At 38.3% G+C, this 25,482-nt stretch overlaps 1 protein-coding gene and 1 long non-coding RNA gene across 5 annotated transcripts; one reads left to right on the top strand and one right to left on the bottom strand.

The window, feature by feature from the left end:
* The first annotated feature begins 1,014 nt into the window (after window positions 1–1,014).
* Window positions 1,015–13,240, top strand: HRH1 (histamine receptor H1). Of its 3 annotated transcripts, none has more exons than XM_087954864.1 (2): window positions 1,015–1,940; window positions 11,273–13,240. In XM_087954864.1, exon 2 carries the CDS (start codon window positions 11,371–11,373, stop codon window positions 12,817–12,819), a length of 1,449 nt encoding a protein of 482 aa, XP_087810990.1. In that variant the 5' UTR covers window positions 1,015–1,940; window positions 11,273–11,370; the 3' UTR covers window positions 12,820–13,240. The 3 variants fall into 3 exon arrangements, with proteins under 3 accessions (XP_087810990.1, XP_087810988.1, XP_026536350.2); XM_087954862.1 differs by having other exon boundaries at window positions 1,015–1,944; XM_026680565.2 differs by having other exon boundaries at window positions 1,015–1,948; window positions 11,293–13,240.
* On the bottom strand, window positions 9,037–25,466 carry LOC148132034 (uncharacterized). 2 transcript variants are annotated; one of them, XR_015747525.1, is made up of 3 exons: window positions 25,162–25,466; window positions 20,733–20,914; window positions 9,037–9,800 (listed from the first exon to the last, which is right to left on the bottom strand). It is a non-coding gene; the product is annotated as an uncharacterized LOC148132034 (long non-coding RNA). The 2 variants fall into 2 exon arrangements; XR_015747524.1 differs by lacking the exon at window positions 25,162–25,466 and adding an exon at window positions 24,825–24,947.
* Window positions 25,467–25,482: the final 16 nt, after the last annotated feature.

The raw sequence follows: 25,482 nt of genomic DNA, 5'->3' as shown, positions 1-25,482 counted from the left end.
TTTTTCAAGAGGCAACTGGACTTTTTTGTTTTTCTTTGAAGACATTTCACTTCTCATCCAAAAGTTTCTTCAGCTCTGACAAAGCTCAGGAGAATCTTCAGTCAACACAATATACATGTGCACTTTAAACCCAAGAATACACTAAGGCAGAAGCTTGTCCACCACCCCAAGGATAAGACACCCAGGCACAAACTGAGCAACGTGGTATATGCAATACAAAGCAATCACTTCATAAATACATGGCACAACATAGGAGAACAAACCCATCAGGACAAGATTCAGTAGTCCATCTACATTTAAAAGACAAAGGCCACTCGTTTGAAGACAACAGTCTATAGAAAGGATCACTGGTTTGAAAGAGGGGTCAAAGAGCTATCTATGTCAAAATTGAACAGCCCTCTCTCAAGAGAGGGGGAGGAATATGACAGCATCTATCTGCAGTCTATAACACAGTCCTTTCAACAGTTCCAAGAGGCTTCACACCCATTTGCACTACTCAGGTGACCTGGATGAAACAGGTAAACTTCTGGGTGACCTCGACTCTCTAAAAGGATGCAAATGACCAACTGTCTGCAAGGAGTATAAATCCTTCCATTCCACACCATCCAGTCAGAGCTCAAGAAGCTTCTTGGATGAGAAGTGAAACGTCTTCAAAGAAAATCCAGAAAGTCCAGTTGCCTCTTGAAAAAGCCCCTTTGGGACAACTATGACCTGGATGACTGTCAATCTCCATTGACAGAGAATACATTACATTTAAAATACTATAACTGAATACAGTGTATGTTGACATTATATCTGAAGACCTGTGAGGTTGTCTCCCCCACCCCCCCCTTAGCATCATTTCATAAGAGTGATACAGAAGCATTTTTGGCTGAGTGTTTGTTTGTTTATTTGGATGTTGTTGTTTTGCTAATTTCCAGGATGAGATGTGCTTTTGCTTTCAAAGGCGTTGCTAGATTTTGAAAACGTTGCTTTAAAAATCTAGCTGACCCAACCCCCTTTTCCCCCCTGTCTCTCAAGCATTGATCCAAGAGAAACACTTTTGCTTCTTTTCCTCAAGAAGGAACATACACATCCCCAGACTCATCAATCTCCATCAGATGTGGGCCACCTTCGGAGAATTATATCAGGTCACCAACGTGTTGATTGTCTGGCCTTTGGGAAAGTATTAAGAGAGGAAATAAAATACTTCAGCGTGCTGGGAGAGAGGATGAAGCCATCGCATTTTATTTCCCGGAAGGCGAAGGTCAGTTCGTCCGAAAAGAGAGGGATGGTGGAAAGGGACGAAGAGCTCATTTAGCTGAAGCGTGGGTGTTGGGGTGGCGGGTGAGGGGGGGGGGTGAGAGACCGGATCAATCGACGCCGAAGGTGGTCAGAGATGGAAGACTGCTCCTCCTCGGAGTGCACAGACACCTCAGGAGCCCCTGCCCTCAAGTTGTCAAACCCCGCCACTTCCCCACTTCGGAAAAGCTGCTTGTACTTGGAAACTCGACAGCTCTCCCTCCTCAAGCAAAGCCAAGGACCGTTTTAGTGAAGGCATTTGGGGCCATCTCGCTCTGAGGCTCCGAGAGACGACGCTTCTGCACTTCGAAGAAAACTTTTCCTTCCTGGAAGGGGTTGAGGTGCCGGGCGAGAGCAGCCCCGCCGCCAGCTAGCACACCTCCGGGCGGACTGAGGTAGTCTTGCCCGACAGTTAAAGGCAAGCCTCCACATACATCAGCCGAGCCTTTGAGGAAGGAGAATGCCTCGCTCAGGGCGGCGGGATTTTCGGTCTCCCTCCGCTCCTCAGATCCCGACTGAACAGGACCGACGCGTAGCTCCCCCTTGATTTGGTGGTGCCTGCAAGCCTCTTCGCCTGTTCTTCTTCTCAACTCTGGGAAGCTTCTGGAAACCCTTTGCGTTACCCCAGGTCATCTCAGCGATTTCTGCCTCAGTGCCAGGTGGGTAAGTAAGCTTGGCAGTGGAGGAGAGTTTAGGCTACTGGGGAACCCATCCCAGTCTATCTGTGAACGATGGGTAGCTGTCGGATAAATCTTCCCTCCCTTTTGAGGGCTGGAAATGATCAGTTCTCAATTAATTAAATGAGCCAGGATTGCAGTAGAGCCATCGTTTGTTCAGTTCTGACTAAAAGGTTATATTCAACATACTGATGAGAAACACCATTACGCAGGCAGTAATCCAAACTCATTTCTCCGGTGGAATCAGTGAAATTTACTCTTGGCATCCTACGGATTGAACTTTGAGCCTTTCTTCCCTGATAACATTTGATATTGGATCGTCCAAAGTTCAGGTAGAATGAACTTCTTTGAAGTAACCCTAATAGGAGGCTGAAATTCTCCTACCAAGGATTGAGGCTGTAACATTTTATTTTCATTTTCAGTGCATGTATGTCCTACTTTCGGGCAGAGTGATGTGACTGCCTCTGATATTCCTTGTTCTATGCGCCACAATTTAGCCTGTTGAGTCACTGCTGAAGTACAATTCAGTAGTCAGACTATACAGTTAGTCTGTATAGTCTGTATTATTTTGCGGTTTACCCAGACAGAAAAAAAAAAAGACTAGGGCCAGCACGCAAAAATTATGGATTAGTGAAACAATACACAATAACATATTTACCTCATCTGATGCCTCAGTATCTCAGTTTGTTAATTTTTTTAAGGAAGGGATAATTGTGCTGATTAAAATTGTGCCATATCAGTATTTTATCCAATATATAACTATTTAAAACTTCTGCTTTCTCATGTTTATTCAATCATGACCATGAAGAAACAGTTCTGAAAATAATGGTTAGGGGTGTAAAAAGTTGCATGTTACTAAACTACCGATCTATCCTATTTTGTCTTGCAATTTGTTAAAGCGTGTGTTGGTGAGGAAGTTTTTATACAGCTTCTTCTCTTTGGCGACTCCATAGCCTAGCCTAATATATTGTAAAATATAATTTAAAGTGTCTGAGTACCCACCCAAGTCTTATATGACTTCAACTCTAATAAAGTTTACAATATGACTTACAGTGGAAAGTATTTATTTTCTGGTCTTTGAACAAGAAATTTTTCAGATGTAACATATGTTGGAATGGAAGTTAGAAATTGTTTTTCATATTAATTTATCATGTACTAAATTTGTGACTATCTAAGACTATGTAATGGTAGTGGAGAAAATTATTCTGAATGTGTAGAATGTCTTTATTTCATGTAAAATGTAATTCTGCTATGATAATTCAATTCAGCGGAAATCACAATAATTACTTTGTGAACAAATATAATTACTCTATGCAGCTTCATATTATGAAAAAGTAACTTAATTTTGTCCAGGAAAAAAATGCAACAAAATGGTGTGTTAGCTGCTTTTCTACTTTCCTAAAATTTATCAAACAGGGAATAACAAGGGAAAGTTGGTTTGCTGGGGGTGGGTGGGGGTGGCAAATGGGATGAATGGTGGACTTCTCTTTTCATCATTAGATCTGCCATTATTTGGGCTCTTTCTAAATCCTGAGAAAATGGCTGCGTTTTATAGCAAACAAGTCTTCTTTCATTTGCAAACCCACAGATCCAAATGCTACTCATATATATTTTTATGGCTTGGCTCCAGGTAACATACAGGGCCACTTCTTCTCACTGGAGCCAGTCCAACTGCTGTAATCATGTCAGGATAAGTAGTTGAATTCCAGGAGGTGAAGTGGTTGACATCTGAAGCAATTGTTTTTCAGTGGCAGTGCCAACACTCTGAAAGATCTCCTTTTCTTCTGGAAGAGGCTGGAGACAGGGTTTTTCTGGAGGGCGTCTGCGATGTGGTGCAGGTGGTATGGATTGATCTGCTTACATTCTTTTATTATAAATATACCAACCATAGACTAAACAGGGTGCTTAGCTGGCACCATAATGTTCCTACATTTCCCTTTCTCATCCTCCCCAATAAATACACATTGCATGTAATTACTTTGGATAACTCTATGTATGATTGGGATTCCTGGAAAATTCCTTAATTGGAGAGTCAGAAATAAGTTCTGTGTACAACTGAGAGATAAACAAATGCTATTTATATACATGGAACATAAAGTCTTTGCAAGGTGTCACTATTATAGCTAAACCTTTGGACATAATTAGAGAAAGAATAATACTATAGAAACATGTTTGTTTCACTGTTTATTTTTCATGACAGGATTTTTTAAAACAGTAGCCATGAATTCCCATTTTGCTATTTATGTTGACAACCATTGGCTGTGACACTGTGTTAAGAGTGCTCCATGTTTTGATTTATTTAATTATACTTTTTCCAAATTAAGTTTGGAAGACAAATCAATTATGGAAAATATGAAATATTTGAGCTAACCAAAATAGTTTTGAGGCATCACTGTAGCAAAATAGACTTTTTCTTGCTGGCCAATTACTCTGCTAGCTGACATTTAGTTGACTTATAACTACACTTCTTGTGAGTGATAAGTTTTGGTGGACTGTTCTAGTTAAAGTGTTTATTGCTTTGACAATGAATAACTGTTCACTATAACAAGTACTAGATAAACTGATAATGTAAATTTTGTGTATAGTCCAACTGAGCACTCTAGTATTTGTATAAGATACTCAAAAGAAACACATTCTCCGTTTGAACATTTGCAGAGGAACACTAGCAGGCTACAATTCAGTTCAATCCAATACTCTCTTCTTCAGAAAGTAAATCAAGCAAGGGCAGCAAAAGCGATTAGGACGAGAGCAGGGGTCCATTAAAATAACAACATACAGGTGTCAGCTGCTTTGCCTGCTGAAAAAATGAGTGATTCTAGCCCATGAAACACAAATAGGAGAAAGAGCGGTACGGTTCAGATTTGGATCAGTTCTACTTTTACATTGAGCTTTGCAGATTGCAGTTGCTTGTTTTCTTCCCAGTAACATTTTTTCTAATGTTAGAAGTAAAACTATATATACAACAGCTATACTCTTAAATTTTTGCATGTGAGCCTCCTAGGTCCCGTAATGATCTTGGAGAAGTCTGGCATGATGGATAGATAGTCACAATACTAAGACTTGTATGTACCTCCTCAGTCTGTCTAAGAAGTTTACGACACCATGAAACATAACAAAACACAGTTGTTATACAAGTAAATGCATACGTGCATAATCAAAGTCCATACAAAGCCCAAATCCACAATAAAAACAATAATGTCCTTTTCTCACTACCAGGAAAAAAATAAACTAATAAACCTCTTTTTTCAGTGCCCAAACCATTTATGGATAAACAGTAGTTTAACAAAAAGTGAAAAGAGTGGAATACATAGCACCACCACTAGATGGACTAACAACTGGCTGACAAACCCTACTCAAGTAGTCCTTAATGGGTCTAAGTCTACATGGAGGGAAGTAAGCAGTGGGGTGCCACAATGTTCTGTCTTAGGCCCAGTACTCTTCAATATCTTTGTTAACAACTTAGATGAGGGAAGAGAATAGAAGGGGAACTTACCAAATTTGCAGATGATACTAAGATGGCAGGAATAGCTAATACCCAAGAAGATAGGCTCAAGATCCAGATGGATCTTAAGAGTCTAGAACAGGGGTCTCCAACCTTGACAACTTTTAGACTTGTGGACTTCAATTCCCAGAGTTCCTCAGCCAGCAAAGCTGGTTGAGGAATTCTGGGAGTTGAAGTCCACAAGTCTTAAAGTTGCTGAGGTTGGAGACCTCTGGACTAGAACACTGGGCTGTATCTAACAAAATGAAATTCAATGTAGAGAAAAGTAAAGTCCTACACTTAGGCTAGAAAAACCAGAAGTACACATATAGACTAGGTGAAACCAGGCTCAATAGCAGTAACTGTGAGAGGGATCTTGGAGTCTTAGTGGACAACCAGCTAAATATGAGACAGCAGTGTGCAGCAGCAGCTCTAAAAGCTAATGCAATCCTAAGTTGCATTAACAGAGGGATACAATCAGGATCAAGGGAGGTACTAATACCACTCTATAAAGCCTTCGTAAGACCACACCTAGAGTACTGCATCCACTTTTGGTCACCACATTATAAAAAAAGATGTTGAGACTCTATAAAAAGTACAGAGAAGAGCAACAGGATGATTAGGGGACTGGAGACTAAGGCATATGAAGAATGGTTACAGTAGTTGGGCATGGCGAGTCTAGTGAAGAGAAGGACCAGGGGAGACATGATAGCAGTCTTCCAATATTTGAGGGGCTGCCACAGAGAGGAAGGAGTCAATCTATTTTCTAAAGCACCCAAAGGCCTGACAAGGAACAATGGATGGAAACTGAACAAGGAGAGATTTAACCTGGAAATAAGGAGAAACTTTCTGACAGTGAGAACAATCAACCAATGGAACAGCTTGCCCTCAGAAGTTGTAGGAGTACCATCACTTGAGACTTTCAATAAGAGATTGGACTGCCATTTGTCAGAAATGGTGTAGAGTGTCCCAGTTGGGCGGGGGGTTGGACTAGATGACCTAAAAGGTCCCTTCCAACTGTGATTATCTGTTATCTGTTAACAGGGAAGGAACTATCATTTCCATGAGGGTAAGCTATTGTGGAAGTGGGGAACAATAAACAGAATGCTCAATTCCAAGTGCCCACCCAGTTTATTTCCTGATGAGTGGGGACACACAATGTCTTCTGTGCTAGATTGCATTGGGTGGAAAATCTTGGTTGGAATTGATGATCTCAAAGATAGACACATCCCATCCATGTATTATATATAGGTCCCAAGAAACATATCTGAACTCTACTTAGAAGCTAGCCCACAGTCAATGCAGTTCAAGGGTCTTGCAGGTCAGGTGGGCAGCTGCATTTTGTACCAACTATAGCTTCTGGGGTTTTTTTAAGGGCAAATTCATGTAGTCCCACTGAAAAAAAGATATGGACATGGATGAGTATTATTATTGTCTCTCACCCTCAAAAAGGTAGCTGTTGGCACACTACCCAAACCTGGGCAAAAGTTTTGCTTTCATTAGTCTTCCAAATCAACAGCCATTCTTTCTGTCAGGCTTAAGCCCCAGCTTATTTCTCTCAAAACAGATTCTCACAATTTTCCTCCAAATTTCCACTGCAACTTCTGCTGAGCAAGCCATGGAGATGTGCAACTAATATCATCAGCAAACTGATTCTTCTAGTGATTTCATGAGGGAGATGACTGAGCCCTATATTATAGAACCAGGGACTATGTAATTGTCATGCTCCATTCAAATGTATTTGCCTGCTCAGGAAAGAAGGAACCATTGCCAGCAGCCCAGCAGGATATATAACTTCCATGGTAAAGATACAAGATTAAACACACACACACACACACACACACACACACACACACACACACACACACACACACACACACACACACACTGAGGGGAAGGGAGGGAGGATAGGGCTACAACTTAGCTAGAGGCATCAATGAAATTGAACTGTATGGATCAAATTAACTGATTCAATGTAAAACTACTTCTGATATTTCCAGGAAATCAAAAATAAAGGTGAATACTTATTCCATTCAGAGTCTCCTGCATAAACAGATAAATAAATCCTATCTTATAAACTTATAAATTAATATTTTATTTTCACTAAACTCCCAAATTACCCCGGAAAAAAGCTCAGAAAACTACAGAAAGAAAAGGGAATGATTTTTCAAGTTGGTGGGGGATGATGTGGGGATAGATTCAGAGGTGGTATTCGGCAGGTTCTGATCAGTTCTGGAGAACTGGTACAGGAAATTTTGAGTAGTTCAGAGAACCGGCAAATACTACCTCTGACTGGAGATTTTACAGTATCCTTCCCCTGCCATACCTACCAAGCCATGCCCACAGAACCGGTAGTAAAAAAAAATTAATCCCACCACTGGATAGATTTGACTGGTGAACCACCTTCCTTTCACCACCAGGAGTGTTTTTTGATTGAAAACACACAAATGCATACAACCCTGTGAATGTAGGATCCAAGCCACTGTGCCTATCATAAAACAAGATGTCAGATTAACTCCAGATGTTATAATTCAGAGTAACTAAACTGCTAATTCTGATGGACTGTAAATCTCTACATACTTATTTTGAAGAAAAAAAAAACACAACGTCCCAGATGTGTCCATAGGATTACAACTCTCATTTCAAAAATAATTTCTATCCTCTCAACAAAGGATAAGGTATACATAACACCTTGTAAAAGCAGGCCATAGCTCTTTCAATGCAGATCTTACAGTGTTGAATAATAATTACTTAGATTAATTATTTCAGCATCACTTGGGAGGCAGACTGTTACAGGCATGGGCCTTTCAGCAAATGTTTGACCAATGTTGCTATTACAGTTCACCAATCACCAGATAAATGCACAAAAGGTTCACATATCATTGACTCAATAATATACTAATTTATATAGAACACTTAGCCATAGAAAAAGTAGCAATAGGAATCTAAGGGGGAAATTAGTATGTAATACTTGGAATTGCTGGTTTTTAAGAAAAACTAAAAGTTGGGCTTTAAAAATTGGTTTTAATTAATTTAGAGCAGCTGGAGAAGTTAATGGAAAAAGAAGGTAAAGATTAATAGCACTTTTCTAAAAGACCAATTGTAAACAATTCTGGAGGGAGGGAGGAGGAGCAGGAATTGAAAACAGTAAAAGATGTAGCTACATAAAAAATGATAAGTGAAAAATAAAAAGTGTGCATAGAAAGCACATAGAAAATGAATAGAGATCCCCATCAGAAAAGATATGGCATAGTCAGCCCAAAATTCTAGCTAGTGTCAGGAAAGCAAGCTCAGAATGAGTCAAGATTAACAAAAGATGCTAAAACAATAATTTCTTTAGATACATTCAAAATAAAAGGGAAATAACGAAGGACAAATTCTAATGTGGTCCAGCAGGAAATTGTGAAAAATAGGATAAAGAGTGAAATTTGAGAGTGATAGAAACATCATTCGGAATACCTGTTTATTCTGAATGAGTTTAAATCTCCAGGCCTAGAAGAATTGTATTTTAAGTCTGTGAAATAACTTCTGACGCCCTGAATGATTATATATTATTATTATTATTAAGAAATCTTGATGAATTGGTGAAGTGCCAAAGAGAACAAATGTTGCCCATACTTTCAAAAAAGAGGAAAAGAAAGACTCAGCAATTTGCAGTCTAATGAGGCTGACATCATTTTGGGGGGAATATTCTAAGTAATTCATACAGAGACCAATCTGTAAGAACATTGAACAAATGCAGTAATTACCAGGAATCAGAATGAATTTATCAAAAACAAATCTTACAAGACTATTTTAACCTCATTTTTCTACCACATTTCCTCTCTTCCCCTCTTTCTCAGTCCTCACCTTCTTTTAAAATAAAAACAGAAAAAGAGAAAAAACAAAAGGAGAAAAATACAATCATTATTTAAAAAGTGCTTAAAAAAATAAGTGAAAAAGTACAACAGAAAAAAAATTAAAATTCAGAGTATAATTTGTCAACAACAGGAAACAGTTATAATTATATGCAATACAAAACAGTACAAAAGTATTTAATACATAGATCATGCAGATGTGTCTCTTCCTTTGTAATGTGAGCTTTGTGTTCAGATGTTGAGCACTACACCCTAGATCTTCAATAAAGATATTTATTTATAGAACACCAAATGATGAATATAAATACAATAAATATATCAAATTCATGCTTTGCTCTAGCTTGAAATACTGTATATTGATTCTTCTGATCTTGGAATTCTGTCTATGATGCTTCATGGCCTGAACCTCTGTTCCTGCCTCTCTTCCTTCTCCTTGTCTCTCCAAAGTGCCTGAGAGCAGGATTAAGAAATAACAGATGGAGACTTATCAAAAGGAGGTCCAATCTAGAATTAAGGAGAAATTTCCAGTCAGTGAGAACAATTAATCAGTGGAACAGCTTGCCTCCAAATATTGTGGGTCTCCATCACTGGAGATTGGATCAAGGGATTGGACTAGAGGATCTCCAAGTTCCCTTCCAACACATTTTCTGTTAGGAACTGCTGTTTTTTTTTTATCCTTGGCAACATATTAGCCAGTCCTTAACAGCAGTATAGAGTTTAGGACAGTGGTGGCTAACCTTTTGGGGCTCCTGTGCCAAAAATTGTGCGTGCACTTGTGTGCCAGCACCCAGAAGGCAATGCACACCCCCTATGCATTGGTATTTCCGGAAAAACAGGAAGTGATGAAGCGGGCCTAGTTTTTGGCCTGCAGAAGTCTTCCTCAAGCCTCCGGGAGGGTGAAAATGGCCTCAAACTGGCTGAAAATCAGCTGTGAGGTGTGCACATGCGCAGTGAGGTAAGTTTGCCAGCAGCTTGCGTGCCAGCACAAATGGCTCTGTGTGCCACCTGTGGCACACGTGCCATAGGTTCGCCATCACGGTTTAGGAGAAGAAGTTATAGTTGCTTTGATGGTGCTACAGCAGTAAACATCTTTTTTATTTGCAATCAAATTCACACATATAAACATCCATTTGTTTGTAGGTGCCCATCATTCATAAGACAATCTAAGCATCATAGTTCTCTAATTCAGACAATGCATCTTCAGAACATGATAGGGGAGATTGTTACAACCAGTTCAGTGTTCCTGATTATGAAAATGTTTTATCTTCTTTTTCTGAATGTGATTAGGAATTGATGTTTTGGGTCAATTATATTGTAAAAGGGATCTACAGCACAGCAGTACCCACTATGACCTTGTCCTATCTGGGTTTAGGTCATATATCCATAGCAAAATCAGTCTCTCTCTCTCTCTCTCTCCCCCTCCCTCCCTCCCTCCCTGGCTCCTTCTCTCTTTCTCTCTCAATCCTGCCTTTTAAAATATATTTTTGTCAACTCATGGCAGTGAACATGTCTCATATTCTTATAAGCACCATCTTATTTTTGGGTAGAAGTAGAAAATAACATGCTTGCTTTATCCTGGCAGATGTCAGAAGAGGAGAAAGTATCTATTTTGTTACCTGTGTAAAAGTAGAACCAGATCTTTCACTTATATGCTACTTACAAATATATTTACTTTCTGGACCTTAGATTTAAAATTATCACAGTTCTGGAAATACTCAGGAAATACTCTGTCCTTTGAATGGAGAGTAAGAGGAAAGCTTCCATTTGGCTCAGGAACTGGTATTTTAAACTCTTGATGAATACCATATGGCTTGGAAGGCTCTGGATGTAAGATATTTGGATAAGAAATTTGGAGGCAGGCTCCTACTATGTAATATTTTTGCAATATTTATTCTTGACTTCACTCACTTTTATTTCTTTATAGCTGTAAAAACTTCAAGGAACAGCAGTAGTGAAACATTTGTTTTAATTTTCAGATTGATCAAAGCAACAAAAGAAACCCAACAGTTCACCAGACAAGATTGAACTCTGAAGACTTTTTGGGGATCATTTTTCATCGAATTTGAGTCAAAGGATGTGTCTGGTAGACAGAAGCACAAACAGGAATTCTACAGAGGTTCAACCTGTCCTAGGAGTATTCTTGGGAACCATCTCACTGATTACAGTGGTTATGAATATTTTGGTCCTATATGCAGTGAAAACAGAAAAGAAACTACAGACAGTTGGGAATCTTTATATTGTCAGTCTTTCATGTGCAGATGTGATAGTTGGTGCAGCTGTGATGCCACTAAACATTGTATACTTGTTGAAGGATAAGTGGATTTTGACTAGAAAAGCTTGCCTGTTTTGGCTTTCAATGGATTATGTAGCCAGCACAGCTTCTATATTCAGCCTTTTCATACTCTGTGTAGATCGCTACCGTTCAGTCCAACAGCCTTTAAAATATCTCAAGTACAGAACCAAAACTAGAGCCTCAGTCATGATTTCAATAGCTTGGCTGCTGTCCTTCCTGTGGGTGATTCCCATACTTGGCTGGCGAAAATTCACAGATCACAGTAATATGACAATTCATAACAGAACTTACAATGAAAATGTATGTGAAACAGATTTTTGTAGAACCACATGGTTTAAAGTCTTGACAGCCACAATCAACTTCTATGTGCCGTCGTTGCTGATGCTGTGGTTCTATGCAAACATTTACAGGGCTGTCTGTAAGCATTTTCAGCATCGGCAGCTCATAAATGGATCATACAGAGGTAACTCTAACAACATGAGTGTGCATGATGGAAAGATTCAGGAAATGCAAAAGATTTGTTCCCAAAGCTCCAATAAAGACAGAGGATTTTCTTTCAGTGCAAATGAGCAAAACAAAATGAGGGAAGCTAACCTTCCATTAAGCAGCTTTGTTAAAATCTCGAAGGATTTTCCTAAAGGAAGTGACCATGAAGTAATAAAGCTTAGCTGTTTCCCTCTAGCTATAATGCAGAAAGATTTTGAGTTAGGCAATACAAAGGAAAAATATGCCTGTGTCAGTAACAGTACTGAAAATATAAAAAAACCTATCTCCCAGTTAGGCAAAATATCACATAGGCAGAGTTTTGCAGGAGGATCATTGCCTACAATTCACTCAGATCCATCCCTAGAGCAACGTTCTTATACTGAGCAACATTTTCCTCAGACATACTCTAACAGAAGAGATCCTCTCAGTCTCTGTTACCTGAAAGAGACTTGGGGAAACCTACGTACTCAGTCTGTTTTCCGGAGTCAAAAGCTGCACATGAACAGGGACAGAAAGGCTGCCAAACAGTTAGGTGTCATAATGGCGGTTTTTATGCTATGTTGGATACCATATTTTGTATTGTTTATGGTCATGGCCTTTTGTGAAATATGTTACAACCGTCCTTTTCACATGTTTACGATTTGGCTTGGCTATGTGAATTCTACATTAAACCCATTTATATACCCACTCTGTAATGAAAACTTCAAAAAGGCTTTCAAAAAGATATTTCATATTAAAACTTAACTTATTGCAGAAAAATATATATATTGGGGACAGATCAGCAGGTTTATGTTGGAAGGAAGAAATCTGTGTTATTTAAATCTTGTAAAAAAAAAGTAAACAATGGTTTATGTGTCTTAAAAGAGCTTTTTTTCCTGTTTCTAGTGGTTTGTGGTCTTTTTAACAGTAGATTTTATAGTTTAAAAGAAATTTGAGCTAAAATGAAATATATTACTATTTAACATGTTTTTTAAATGCTAACTTTTATATCTGATCATTCTAATCAGTGTTTAATTTACCACAGCCACTTTTTCAAATGTGTATATATATTGTGTTATAGTAGTCTTTGTGTTCCTGAAACTTCAGGGGTTTCAAAAGAGCATTTATTTCTAATTTGACTTTTCTCCAGAAAAACAATTCACCATAAATTTAAACTGTTTAATAATATTTTGGTTTTATTTACCAACAGCTTGGAAATTGACAGCAGACATCCTAGTGTCAGGAAATTCATTGTCCCTTTGTTATCAAAGAGAGGCAATCTTGTTCATGTATATTTTCAGTTCAGCTCTGATTTATGGTAAAGACAAAATCTCATTCCGGCTCCACTTTTGGTTGCTTCATGCATATGCATGCCATTTTCTGTGCAATAATACAGGACCAGTTTGCCAAAGTATTTTGGGTTTTTTTTTAACCTCTAGACAGAGGTGGTATTCAGCAAGTTCTGACCAGTTCTGGAGAACCAGTAGCGGAAATTTTGAGTTAGTTCGGAGAGCCGGCAAATACCACCTCTGACTGGCCCCGCCCGCATCTATTCTCTACCTCCCGAGTCCCAGCTGATCGGCTGGGTCTTCTTTTGTTGCCTTGCACAGGAGAACGGAGCTGGAAAGCAGGTTAGTGGGGTAGGGAGGGAATGGGATTTTGCAGTAACCTTCCCCTGCCATGCCCACAAAGGCACACCCACAGAACCAGTAGTAAATTTTTTTGAATCCCACTGTTGCTCTAGACCTGCTATTTTCTGATACAGGTAGTCCTCGACTTACAACCAAAACTGAGCCCAAAATTTTTGTTGCTAAGTGAGGCATTTGTTAAGTGAGTTTGCCCCATTTTATGACCCTTCTTGCCAATTGTTAAGGGAATCACTATAGTTAAGTTAGTGACATGGTTGTTAATGAATCTGGCTTCCCCATTTGACTTTGCTTGTCAGAAGGCTGCAAAAAGTGATCACATGACTCCAGGACATGGCCACCATCATAAATTCAACTCCATTGCAAAGTGTCTGAATTTTGAACACATGACCATGGGGATGCTGCAACAGTCACAAGTGTGAAAAATGGTCATAAGCTACTTTTTTCTGCACTGTTGTAACTTCAAATGGTCACTAAACGAATTGTTGTAGTTTGAGAACTGTTGTCTGCTTGACCAATGCTAATTATGAACAATAATTAGCTTTTAGAAAAACAATGAGAACAATAGCTTTTTCGAGATCAACCTTTGCCTCCCAAGAAGCTTCCATTGTTCCTTCTAAATATTGAGCCTCTTCAAGGGAATCCAAGAGGTCCTCCTATTTTTAAAAAATTCACCAGCTTTTCTGAGCTATTAATGATGCATTTTGCCTGACTAAAACAAACGACCCAAATGACAGGCTTGCTCTGGCACAAAATAGAACGGAATCTTTGCTCGACTTTCTCTCCCAGGATGCACTGGGGAATATTTTTCTCTCTTCATTTGTGATTTGGCCATTTTGGAACTCAGTATTTTTTTTTAATTGCCTCCCCCTCCTTCAATTTGAATTTTATTCTCTTCAGTTCAGTGTTCAGAAAATTATCATGCTGAAAAAAATAGATAAATTTTCCCAAAGAAATAATAAAAAGCTAGTAGTCAGCACTCACAACAGTGTTTAATTTGTTTGAATAAGATCTACAACAACATACTTTTGTGTCTTGGGATGAGATGTCTGTCTTTAGAAAATCCATATAATAGCATATTCCTGAAAGAGTTGGATACCCTTTGTTCTGGGTCATGAGCATTTCTCATATATTATAAAACTAGTGGAATGTGTACCATAAATGGTTATGTCTGAAAAGCTCTTTTTTGTTCTTTTTACATATAATTATGCACACATAAAACATAATTCTTTATCAGTTAGAAATTTGAAAATCTGATTCCCAAACTGAATTTCAATATTTGTGAAAGGAAGTCTAACATTTAATAAGAACAATTTTCAATAAACTTTAAAAAAACCCAGTATAATTAATAAATATTTAATTTAACATTAACTTCCTGCATCTTTTTGCAAATATCATGATATATTTTCCATGTATTAGAGAAGCTTTTTAAAAGAAAGACTTTAAGTCTTACAAAATCTCAGATAGCTTAATAATACTTAATATTGGTGAAAACCAGTATGAACCATTGGCAGGTTGGAAAACATTTGCTTCAAATGTATATTAAGCTCCATGAGATATGAGTTCCTATTTTTCAGGATATCAATTTAAGGCAAAGAATAATTATATATTCGTGAAAATGGTATCATATGCCATTGCCTTATATTTGTTTTTCTAATGCTACCACCTTCCAAAGAGCTGATAAATAAAAATAATAAATTTATGGTTTTTCACTGCATCCATTATTTTATGATGCTCTAAACCAGGGCTGTCAAACTCACAGTCTGCGGGCTGGAGGCATCACGCACTGCCCACACCCACGCCCGGTTTAGTGAAGGGGAAAAAAGTCCCGATATGTCACATGATGCTGCCATGACGACTTGAGCTTGACACTCCTGTTCTAAACTCTAAACTGTTTTTACTGATAAAATAGTATCAGATGGCAGAGAAAGGAAACAAAAGTCCTTTCTCAAATTTGCTGTCATTCTCGAGAGAGAAATCATTCTTGAGCCTAGTTTGGTTTTAATTCTTGATATTTTATTGGCAAATGTAGTGTTTTATTATTTCCTCTTATTAATTTCCTCTTATTTTCCTTTTAAGTAGGGATGTGTCTAAAATTGTGTTTTGTTGTAACTCAAAGCAAATGCTTTGTGTTCTGGAAGTTCATCAATCTATTCTGGATGAATCACAATTTGGCAGAAATAAAACTTGGATCATTTTTATTGCACTGGATTTCTGCTGAAACAGAAATTGCAGGAATGCGTGAGTGGGTTTATGGGATAAGCAGGATAAAATTGGCTCACGCTGTCCTCTCAACAGTTCCCAGTGTACCAGATTTTACCACCCTGATCTTCTCAGCGCTTTGTCTTGCCTTTCCTCCCTCATTTGCTCTCAGCTACCACCAACATCCAAGCGTGTGTGCATGTATGTGTACATATACATACATGCATACGTGTGTGTGTGTTCCGAGTCTGGCCTAGGCTTCCCTAACAGCAAGAAGCCGACTTCTCGTCCCAATAAACCCCTTTTATTTAGTTTACAGTGAATTCCTCTCCAGCAAAGTCCCGGCCAACAGTCTTTCAAGATATTTCACAATTACAGACTTTAATCAGATTTGGAGAGGCTGGTATCTTTCAGAGGCCACACTGTAGCAGACAATACTAGGCAAGAAGACAGGAACAGATCTTCAAATAAATTAATTGTCTCTTGCAAAACCTCACTCCCCTTTCACTCCTCTTTTATACCCTATGGGAGGGGCCATTCATTGTCCACCTGTGGCTTTACTCCGCAGTCGACCCTTGTTCCTTAGCTGTTCCCTTCTTCTGGCAGCTCTGTGTATGCACACACTGGGAACAGGCTCCAGATGTCCTTCTGCCTCACTGATGTCCGACTCCAAAGGCAGCTGATAACTGTCAGACGGCCCTGGCCCCATCTCTGCTCCGATGCAGAGCACTGGTCAGAGCTTTCCCTAGACTCCAGGACTGGTCCATGTTCCTCCCCAACCTAATTGTCCGAATCTGGCTGCTGGCGAGCCACAACAATATGTATGTACATACACACACACACGCACACACAAATCCTTATAAACTCTTAGCCTACCAGGATGTTAATTCTTTTACGGTCACAGTAAAGTTTATAAACAAACCAATCTTAAATCATCATACTATTTAGAGGCACACTTTACACGCTTATTCGTCCAAGAGGTCTTGTCAGCACTATGTATACCTGTTGGGAAAAGACCTTAAACTCAGAGAAAATAGAGGTGTCTTTAGTCATTCAGAAACAGGACTTGGGGGGATGAAGTCCATCCTAGTTGGAATAATAATTCACTTATCTGAAAGGAGAGATCTGCAACTTGGGGTGCTCCCAAATCCTTATTTTTACTGGATCCAGAGTATATGAAATCTTTGAAGAATAACATTAACAGCTAAGTACCACTTGTGACTCTTCCTGAGCTGGATGAATTTGACAAGTTCCTCACATTTTAGATAGGTGCCATCTTTATTCCTAAAATTTTGAAAAATGTATAGAATGTCTCGAGTAAAAAGGTTGATACAGTTCAGTATTACTATTTACTAGGAATTGATTACACAGCTACCTTATTTTAAAGCTGTAAATGGCTTGCAGGCTACCTGAACCATTAAGGTTTATCTTTTTGTTGCTATTGGGTTCTGATGGATAAATCTTTCTAAGGGCGCACTACTGACCCACCTTGTTCCCACCTGATAAAATGCAGAGTTCACCTCTTGCCAGATGTGGCATTTAGAAAAAAGAAGAAACTAAATTTTTTATTAGGCCTTTAACTGCTAAGCAATTTTAGTTTGAATTTTAATTTGTTTTTAAGTTTTTTACAGTCAATTTTGTAAAAATGTGGGCTAGAAAATGAGTCAAATAAAAATATTAACTTACTGCTCCTCTTTCTTGTCTCAAACTATCTCATCTAATGAAGCAATAAAAAGTGCCTAAATTTCAAATTTTCTAAAATAGAAAATTTAGAATGTATATGGATAAATGGCCGGTGTATACAACCATAATCATTTAAAAAAGGGGGAAAGTCACACATTCATTATATAATATGGTATAATCATGATTTAATCACAATTAAATCCAAGCAATGTCCTGAGCACAACCCAACAATGAAGATCCTCAGCTCTCCCATTGCTTAACTGACAAGATATTAAATTCAATAAGTGCTGAAAACAAAGGCCAAATATGTTAGTGAAAGAGTTAAGGACATAATAACTAAAGGAAAACCCCTGTAGTGCCCCCCCTTCCCTTGGTGTCTTAACCATGTACTCATTAGTGGTTAATCCAGGACTAAGTATAATGTATAATAATCATGGTTAATTTACAAGCAAATTTGAATGGTATGAAGCTATAACTAATTTCTTAAAAAGTCAGAACTGATAAAATCAAAAACAGATGTAGAATGTCATAAATGAAATGTTTCTAAGTCAATGGAATGTATGATCTGTCTTTTGAATATTTTAACATATTAATACGATTGTGTATAAAAGCAATTGTAAGGTTGAAACCATTAAAAGAATGTTAAAATATGCCTGACACATGACCTTGACTATGTTCAAAATGGTCTTGCTGCATTCATGAGAAAGCAAATAGATGTTATAACCCCTAACCCTGATTAACACCTTATTCCTAAAATTGCCAGGTTCACAAAATTTGATTATAAGGATGATACTAGAATTATAATCCCGAGTTCCCTTATTTCAAAGGCAATTGTTAGGTTTTGATTTTAGAGTCAGTTCTTAATTGCTTCAGTAGCAAAACCACAGGAAGGAGTAGGAATTAGCAGAATAGGAGAAGGAATTATCTTATGTTCTTCGTTCAAATTAAATTTAGGGTTAAGATACTAGAACTCTGTCAGGAGCAGCCTCACTGATTGAATTCATTTCTGTGACTGTCTGAAATGATTTCCAGTGAAGCTTATTTGTTATTCTAGGTATTTTTGTACACAAAAGTGAAAAGGAGTATATTTTTCATTTCACATGGGATGATACAACAGTTTTAAAATGATTGTTGTAATGAAGTCCAACAACAAAAAATGAGACACTGGATATAAATATTTCAAAATGAAGAACTGTACATAAACTGTATATAAACCTTGAATATCAAATTTGAAGGGTCATATCATAAATCAATACCTCCACATAGTGTACATAACATTGTCTACAAAGAATAGCATTGACTGAGGAACTATTATACCATATAAAAAGGTATCCAATTTGTCCGTAAGAATTCCAAAACCCATATTAATGCAGGCCATGTTACAGGTTAGAAAACTGTTTACAAGGTTTTGAATTTTTTAGTAGTTGCTATGCTATAGAGGCAACAAAGAGAAAAGTGGGAGGACAGCCTGAATGACACCAAAGCCAAATAACATAGCACTTGATAAATAGATGGCATATGAGTGATATTTTACAATTGCCATAGTTGGCTCTAGATAGAACAGGGATTATTTCAACAACTTGGACTATTTCTGGACCACCATGATGAAGGGAACAACCAACCAACCAAGCAACCAACCAATATACAAATAAAGACCATTTGTTTATTCAAAACTGTCTAATAAGATAACAGAGATGCTGCTCAAGTATAAATGCAATGCTAGCAGAAGACTTTCTAGAGACAGAAGATCCGACTGTGCACTAAAATTTTCAGCCACACACCACAGTGTGATTATTTATAATGCTAACTGGAGGATAAGAAATCATAAGAGATTATCATAATGCTTTCCAGGAAAAAAAAGGCCAATTGGACGACCCTCCAAAGGAGCATAGAAGAGCCTTGACTTTTTCAGATAAACATGGGTCAGTATGTTTTATATATATGCTTCCCGGATGAGGAGTGAGGACAACCATAGTTTGGTTTATAAAACAGTCTCTAAATTAGAGGTCCTAGCTTACATACAATAGTACTGTATGAACATGTTTGAGTGGGACTTCAGTACCAAATATACCAAAACTGACCAGCAATGTCCACATCCCCTAGCAATAAATGTTGCATATGGCCTGCTCCTCATAGCATAGTCTTTCTCTCAAATCATTAAAAATATGTATCGGAAAGTATGAAGTGGTATAATCTGGATTATTTAGGTGCACGTGATTATTTTGGTGATAGTTATATATTACGCTTTAGTGACTAGATAATGGAAAAATAAGGGATCAATTTTGCAAAAAGTGTGTAACATTCTGAATAGATGTGATCCAGAAGAAAAAAATAATTCTGCTGGATGGCACAAATAAGATTACAGAAAAAAAACACTTCCTCTGCCTACCATGAGCTTGGGCAACTGAGGCTTTTGGGTGAAATAAAGAAAGAGTAGATTATTAGTGTACATTTTCATGGCTCTTATTTGTTACATAATGTTGGGATTTGGGGTTTGGTGACTGTAGTCTAGCCAGCTGATTTCCTGATGTTTTGCTAGCAACTCTGGCTGGCATCTTAGGAGGTAACATGGTTTGCCAAATGTCTGCCTTGAAGTCTACTTCCCCACAAGTAGAGTAGCTTACCAGTTTTAGTCATACCATGCCACATACAGTGTCCCCTGATTAATTGGAAGCCATAATGGTGATCAGTTTGGGCATATTTCGCACAATATGCAACAAGCACAACTAAAGCCCAATATGACCCTAACCATGCTCATGTTACAACGCTATGTAAAGTAGGAACTCAAATCTAAAGATTACTTCATAAGCCAACACACTGTTTGTCTACTGAAACAAAGATCAGATTCCTCGAAATGTGCTGCATAAGCAAAATGCATTAGCCCCAAATATGAAGGAATGTGTCAGTACAAAAAGAACTTTACATGCATATGTCAGCATGCACTGATGATCGGTATGCACTGATGAAGCTACCTAATTTGGTATTGAAACTTCTGCAAGAAAACAACCAAGCTCAGATAGCGCAGGAACCCTGCATTTCAACCCTGACTTACAAATATTTTCTTCTACCAAAACTAACTACAAGTATCATCACCTAAATGAATGCTACTTAAATATATGCAACAGAAATCATGATGAAAGTGCATACTTGTGTTACACGAAATATAATGATCCACGTCATCATTCTGATGTTGCTGATGCTTGTTACGGATGCTACTGGCTACAAAAATTGATGTTTAAAGACCATTGATTCAAGAACAAATGTAGAAGCAGCAGTGCAGAGCAATGACTTCCTCCTTCTTGTAGATCGGATGCCTTAAATGAATGCATCTTTTAAAAAAGAAAAAGAACAAAATTATTTTATATTTACAATAATTCCATCTTTCATTTCAATTGTGTGTCAACTGGGTATGTATGTCTTGTGCTAACAATTATAATACTTTTCTTACCAATGTAACAATAATCATATTTTCTTATAACTGTTATTCAATATATCTATTATTTTTAACAATCTTAACTTATTTCTCTATATATTCATCTAATCCATTTTGTTTTATTTTCCAACCATTGATAAAATAAATCCCATACCATAAAATATTCAGTTTCTTCTTTTTCTTTGATTACCAATGTTAACCTATTCATCTCTGCACATTCAAATATTTTCTTGATTACTTTTCCCTCTATTGGTATCTTATCACTTTTCCAATTCTGAACAAATACAATTCTAGCTGCTGTTAATACATGTATAATTAAATGTTTTTTCTTTACTATAATCTTCAGGTACCATTCCTAATAAAAATATTTCAGCTTTCAAATCTATGTGTTGCTTTATCGTTTTTTCCAACCATGTGTGTATTTTTGTCCAGTATCTTTTAGCTTCTGTACAAGACCACTACATATGGTAATATGTTCCAGGAATCTGGTAGCACTTCCAGAATTTGGCTGATTTATCTTTGAACATCTTAGCTAGTTTTGCTGGTACAAAGTGCCATCTATAAAACATCTTATACAAGTTTTCTTAATATGCTGTCAATATTGTTAATTTATAATTCCTATCCCATAGCTTCTGCCATTTATCTAATTCTCTAGCATATCCAAAGTTTTTCGCCCATGCTATCATTTCCTTAACTTGCTCTTCTTCTAATTTAACACCTAATAAATAGCAATATAATTTTTTGATCAGCCTATCTTCCATTCCTGTTAATATTTTATCCAGTTCTGTCAACTCCATATAAATCCTTTCAGCTTTAATATCTTTGAATGCATCTTAATGTAATATTTTTTCCTGTTCAATCATGTCCAATTCTCAGAAACTGTCTGGACAAATCCCTGCAGGGTTTTTTTTGGGCAAAGTTTTTCAGACGAGGTTTGCCATGGCCTCCTTCCTGGGGCTGAGAGTAAGTGATTAGCCCAATCACTTACTTAGATAATGTTGAGCTCAAGGTGGGACTAGAGAAGGCACTCCGTTTTCTGGGTTGTGCATTAGCAGAAAAACACTACTGCTCCATATTTAATGGTAGGGTTCTTACTGCATAACTTTCTGGCCATGGCTGTGCAACATTTCAATAGTTGCATTTAGAAGGCTTCAAGATACATCACCCTTAGTCTGGTACAGAACTTGATACTTTTCTGTTCCATTTCCACAGTGTTTTCTCATTTGCTTCATCACAAACTTAATTTTTATGTTGTTGTTTTAATTTGACCCAGGTAATTTAATATATGTCAGATATTGTAAAGTGCTGCTGGTGTGCTTACTCTTCTCCTTTCATGGCTATTCTGGGTTGCCTACATCCAAGGAAAGGAATATGCATAAACCCTACTGTGTTCGGTCTCAGTTATTAAGGGTAGGCCTTGCCTTACGACCACAATGGAGCCCAAAATTTCTGTTACTAAGCAAGGCAGCTATTTAGTGAATTTTGCCCCATTTTATCACTCTTCTTGCCACAGATGTTAAGTGAATCACTGCAGTTGTTAAGTTAGTAACTGAGTTAAGTGAATGTGGCTGTCATGCCCCTGATGGAGACTGAGGGAGAGGAAGAATAGCTGACAGAGAGTGGAAGTGTGGCTCCAGAGGTTGTGGAGGAGGCTGGGGAAGGGCAGAGACAGTCTGATCAGTCAGAGGAGGATCCAGGCCCATCCCCTATCCATCCTAGGGCAAGCAGGGAGGAGAGGATAAGGAAGAGACGTGGTCTCCTCGGGAGGAGAGGGCCTTGATCCTCTTCATGGACTACAGGAGTGACAACTGAATCTGAGTTTGGACCTGCGTACTGGCAAATGCTGAAAACAAATCGTGCAAATATCTCTAGTTTATAGTTCCTCTCTTGAGTTTGGCATCCTTGCCAGTGTGTATTATCTGTGGACATCCTCCAGCCCTTATCTTGCCTGGTTTGTGTTGCTTTTTTCCTTCTATGTGTAACTGTGTGGGAGGTTTTTTTGTCCTCCGTCAAAGATATTCGGAGCTTGGAAGCAAACTGAAGGAATAAAAGGGGCTTCACCTGTTTTCTATGACTGTGTTTGTTTTGTATCCCATCCTGGGTCATCACACTGGCTTTTGCATTAACTTTGCTTGTCAGAAGGTTGCAAAAGATGATCACATGACCCTGGGACACTGCAACTGTCACGAGTCCATTGCCAAGCATCTGAATTTTGATCATGTGACCATGGGGATGTTGCAATGGTTTTAAGTGTGAAAAACGGTCATAAGTCACTTTTTTCAATACCATTGTAACTTTGGTTACTAAATAAACTGTTGTAACTCAAGGACTATTTGTACATGGCTTCCTTCTATACCATCGACAAACAATTATCTGAAGCATTAATTCAGTTTCTACCTGCATGTAGTTTGTTATAGCAACTGTCAGGTTATCAAATAGGACTGGTGACCACTGGACTCCTTGCTCCCATTTCATTGCTGAAATTCTGAGGTTGCTTTTTTTTTTAAAGGCGCACTTGACAAGCATTGCCAGTTTTCACTTCTTGTCTAAATGATTGAAAGAAAGGTAAAACTATGTATTTTCCCCCCATTGGGACAGCAACAGAGAGGGCTGATGCAAAATCATGAAAACCACATATCCTCAATAACTAATCTACAGAAAGGAAAGCGATTGGATCTTGCTTTCCCAGTACAAAGTGTGTGTGTGTGGGGGGGGTTTAAAGGTAGAGGAATCTATCATTTGGGGTCTGTGATAAACAACGGCTGGGCAAAGATCTGGCTGTTGCCGAATTGAAGAATGGACTTAAATCCAGACAGCAATTATTTCTTCTCCATCCAACTAGGCACAGAAGACAAGCTCCTTGAGTCTATTAGTACAGTACAGTCATTAATCCCATTTTTCGGTTGTTCCATATCCATCAATTTTTAAAAAAGTGATGTATTTCCATTTTTCTCAACCATTTCAAAATCAAAACAAAAGCAGCACTTCATTGTTTCATTTTTGCAATAGTGTTATACATCTGTTTTGCCACTGAATTGAAGCAATGCCACCATATGTCAAACTAAGAAATCGTTGCCACTATGTGTTTGTGGTGGAGATAACAAGCCTCTTGAGCGCTGAATCCATATTACAATGTGAATTTTCCAGACGCTGCCACTTAAATCAGTCCCTGAGATAGGATATCTCGAATATCTGTGAGGCAAGCGAACACTTGCGGAGCAAAACCGTATAAGTCTATGCAACCCAATGTCTCCAGAATGAATCAAAGTTCTCTGTAAATTAAGCCAGCGTTTGTGTTTTGAAATTAAAAGCCTTTGCCACTTATGCCAGTCTTCCTCTGCTAATTATACCGGCCTTTGTGATATGAAATCGCAGGCTTCTTGGAGTCACAAAGCTTGATTATTTCCTAACAGTGGGGACAATTAACCAGTGGAACAGCTTGCCTTCTTCAGATGTTGTGGGTCCTGCATCACTGGAGAACAGATTGACAATTAAGAAGAGATTGGACAAGCATTTGTCCAGAATAGTATACATAAATATCACACTACTAACTAGAGCATACAAAACATTTGCTAGACCAATACTTGAATACAGCTCATCAGTCTGGAACCCGCATTACGTATCTGATATTAATTCAGTTGAAAAAGTCCAGAAGTATTTCACAAGAAGAGTTCTCTACTCCTCTACTCGTTGCAGAATATCTTATGCCACGAGACTCGAAATTCTAGACCTAGAAAACCTAGAACTATGCCGCCTTCTGTCCGATCTAAGTATAGTATATAAAATCATACATTGCAATGTCCTACCTGTCAATGAATACTTCAGCCTCAACCATAACAATACAAGAGCACACAATAGATACAAACTCAAGGTTAACTGCACCAAACTTGATTGCAGGAAATACGACTTCAGTAACAGAGTGGTCAATGTCTGGAATACTCTACCTGACTCTGAAGTTTCTTTCCCAAACCCCAAAAACTTTAACCTTAGACTGTCTACTATTGACCTCACCCCTTTCCTAAGAGGTATGTAGGGGGCATGCATAAGCGCACCAACATGCCTACCGTCCCTGTCCTATTGTTTCCTTTTATTTTTCTTACATGTATCCCTTTCATGTATTCATAACTATGTTTATACTTATACCTGTTATCTTATAATCGCTTGACAAAATAAATAAAATAAAAAATAAAAAGGGTCTCCTGCTTGAGCAGGGGGCTGGACTAGAAGACCTCCAAGGTCCCTTCCAGCTCTATTCCATTCTGATTCTGTTCTGATTCTGCTACTTAAAGGGAAGAAACCCAAACTGAGAGTTCGTCCTTCCCCGAGCTACGATCCACGCTAAACCCAATCCCAGGCCACGCCCTCTCCGTTTATCACCGTCCCGGCCACGCCTCTCTTTTTTTCACCCGCCCCCTTCGGAGGCCGAGCATCTTTCCTGCCGTCCCCGAGCGGGAAGCTCCGCCC

The sequence above is a fragment of the Notechis scutatus genome, chromosome 2 (genome assembly GCF_049901735.1).
Source record: "Notechis scutatus isolate UNSWTSFEM ecotype Mainland chromosome 2, rNotScu1.2, whole genome shotgun sequence".
NCBI lineage: Eukaryota > Metazoa > Chordata > Lepidosauria > Squamata > Elapidae > Notechis > Notechis scutatus.
The sequence above is the reverse complement of the archived record's forward strand: the minus strand, read 5'-3'. Positions and strand labels throughout refer to the sequence as shown.

Bases quoted from the DNA above. Each gene is read 5' to 3' on its own strand.
- HRH1 (XM_087954864.1), top strand. From the start codon at position 11,371: ATGTGTCTGGTAGACAGAAGCACAAACAGGAATTCTACAGAGGTTCAA.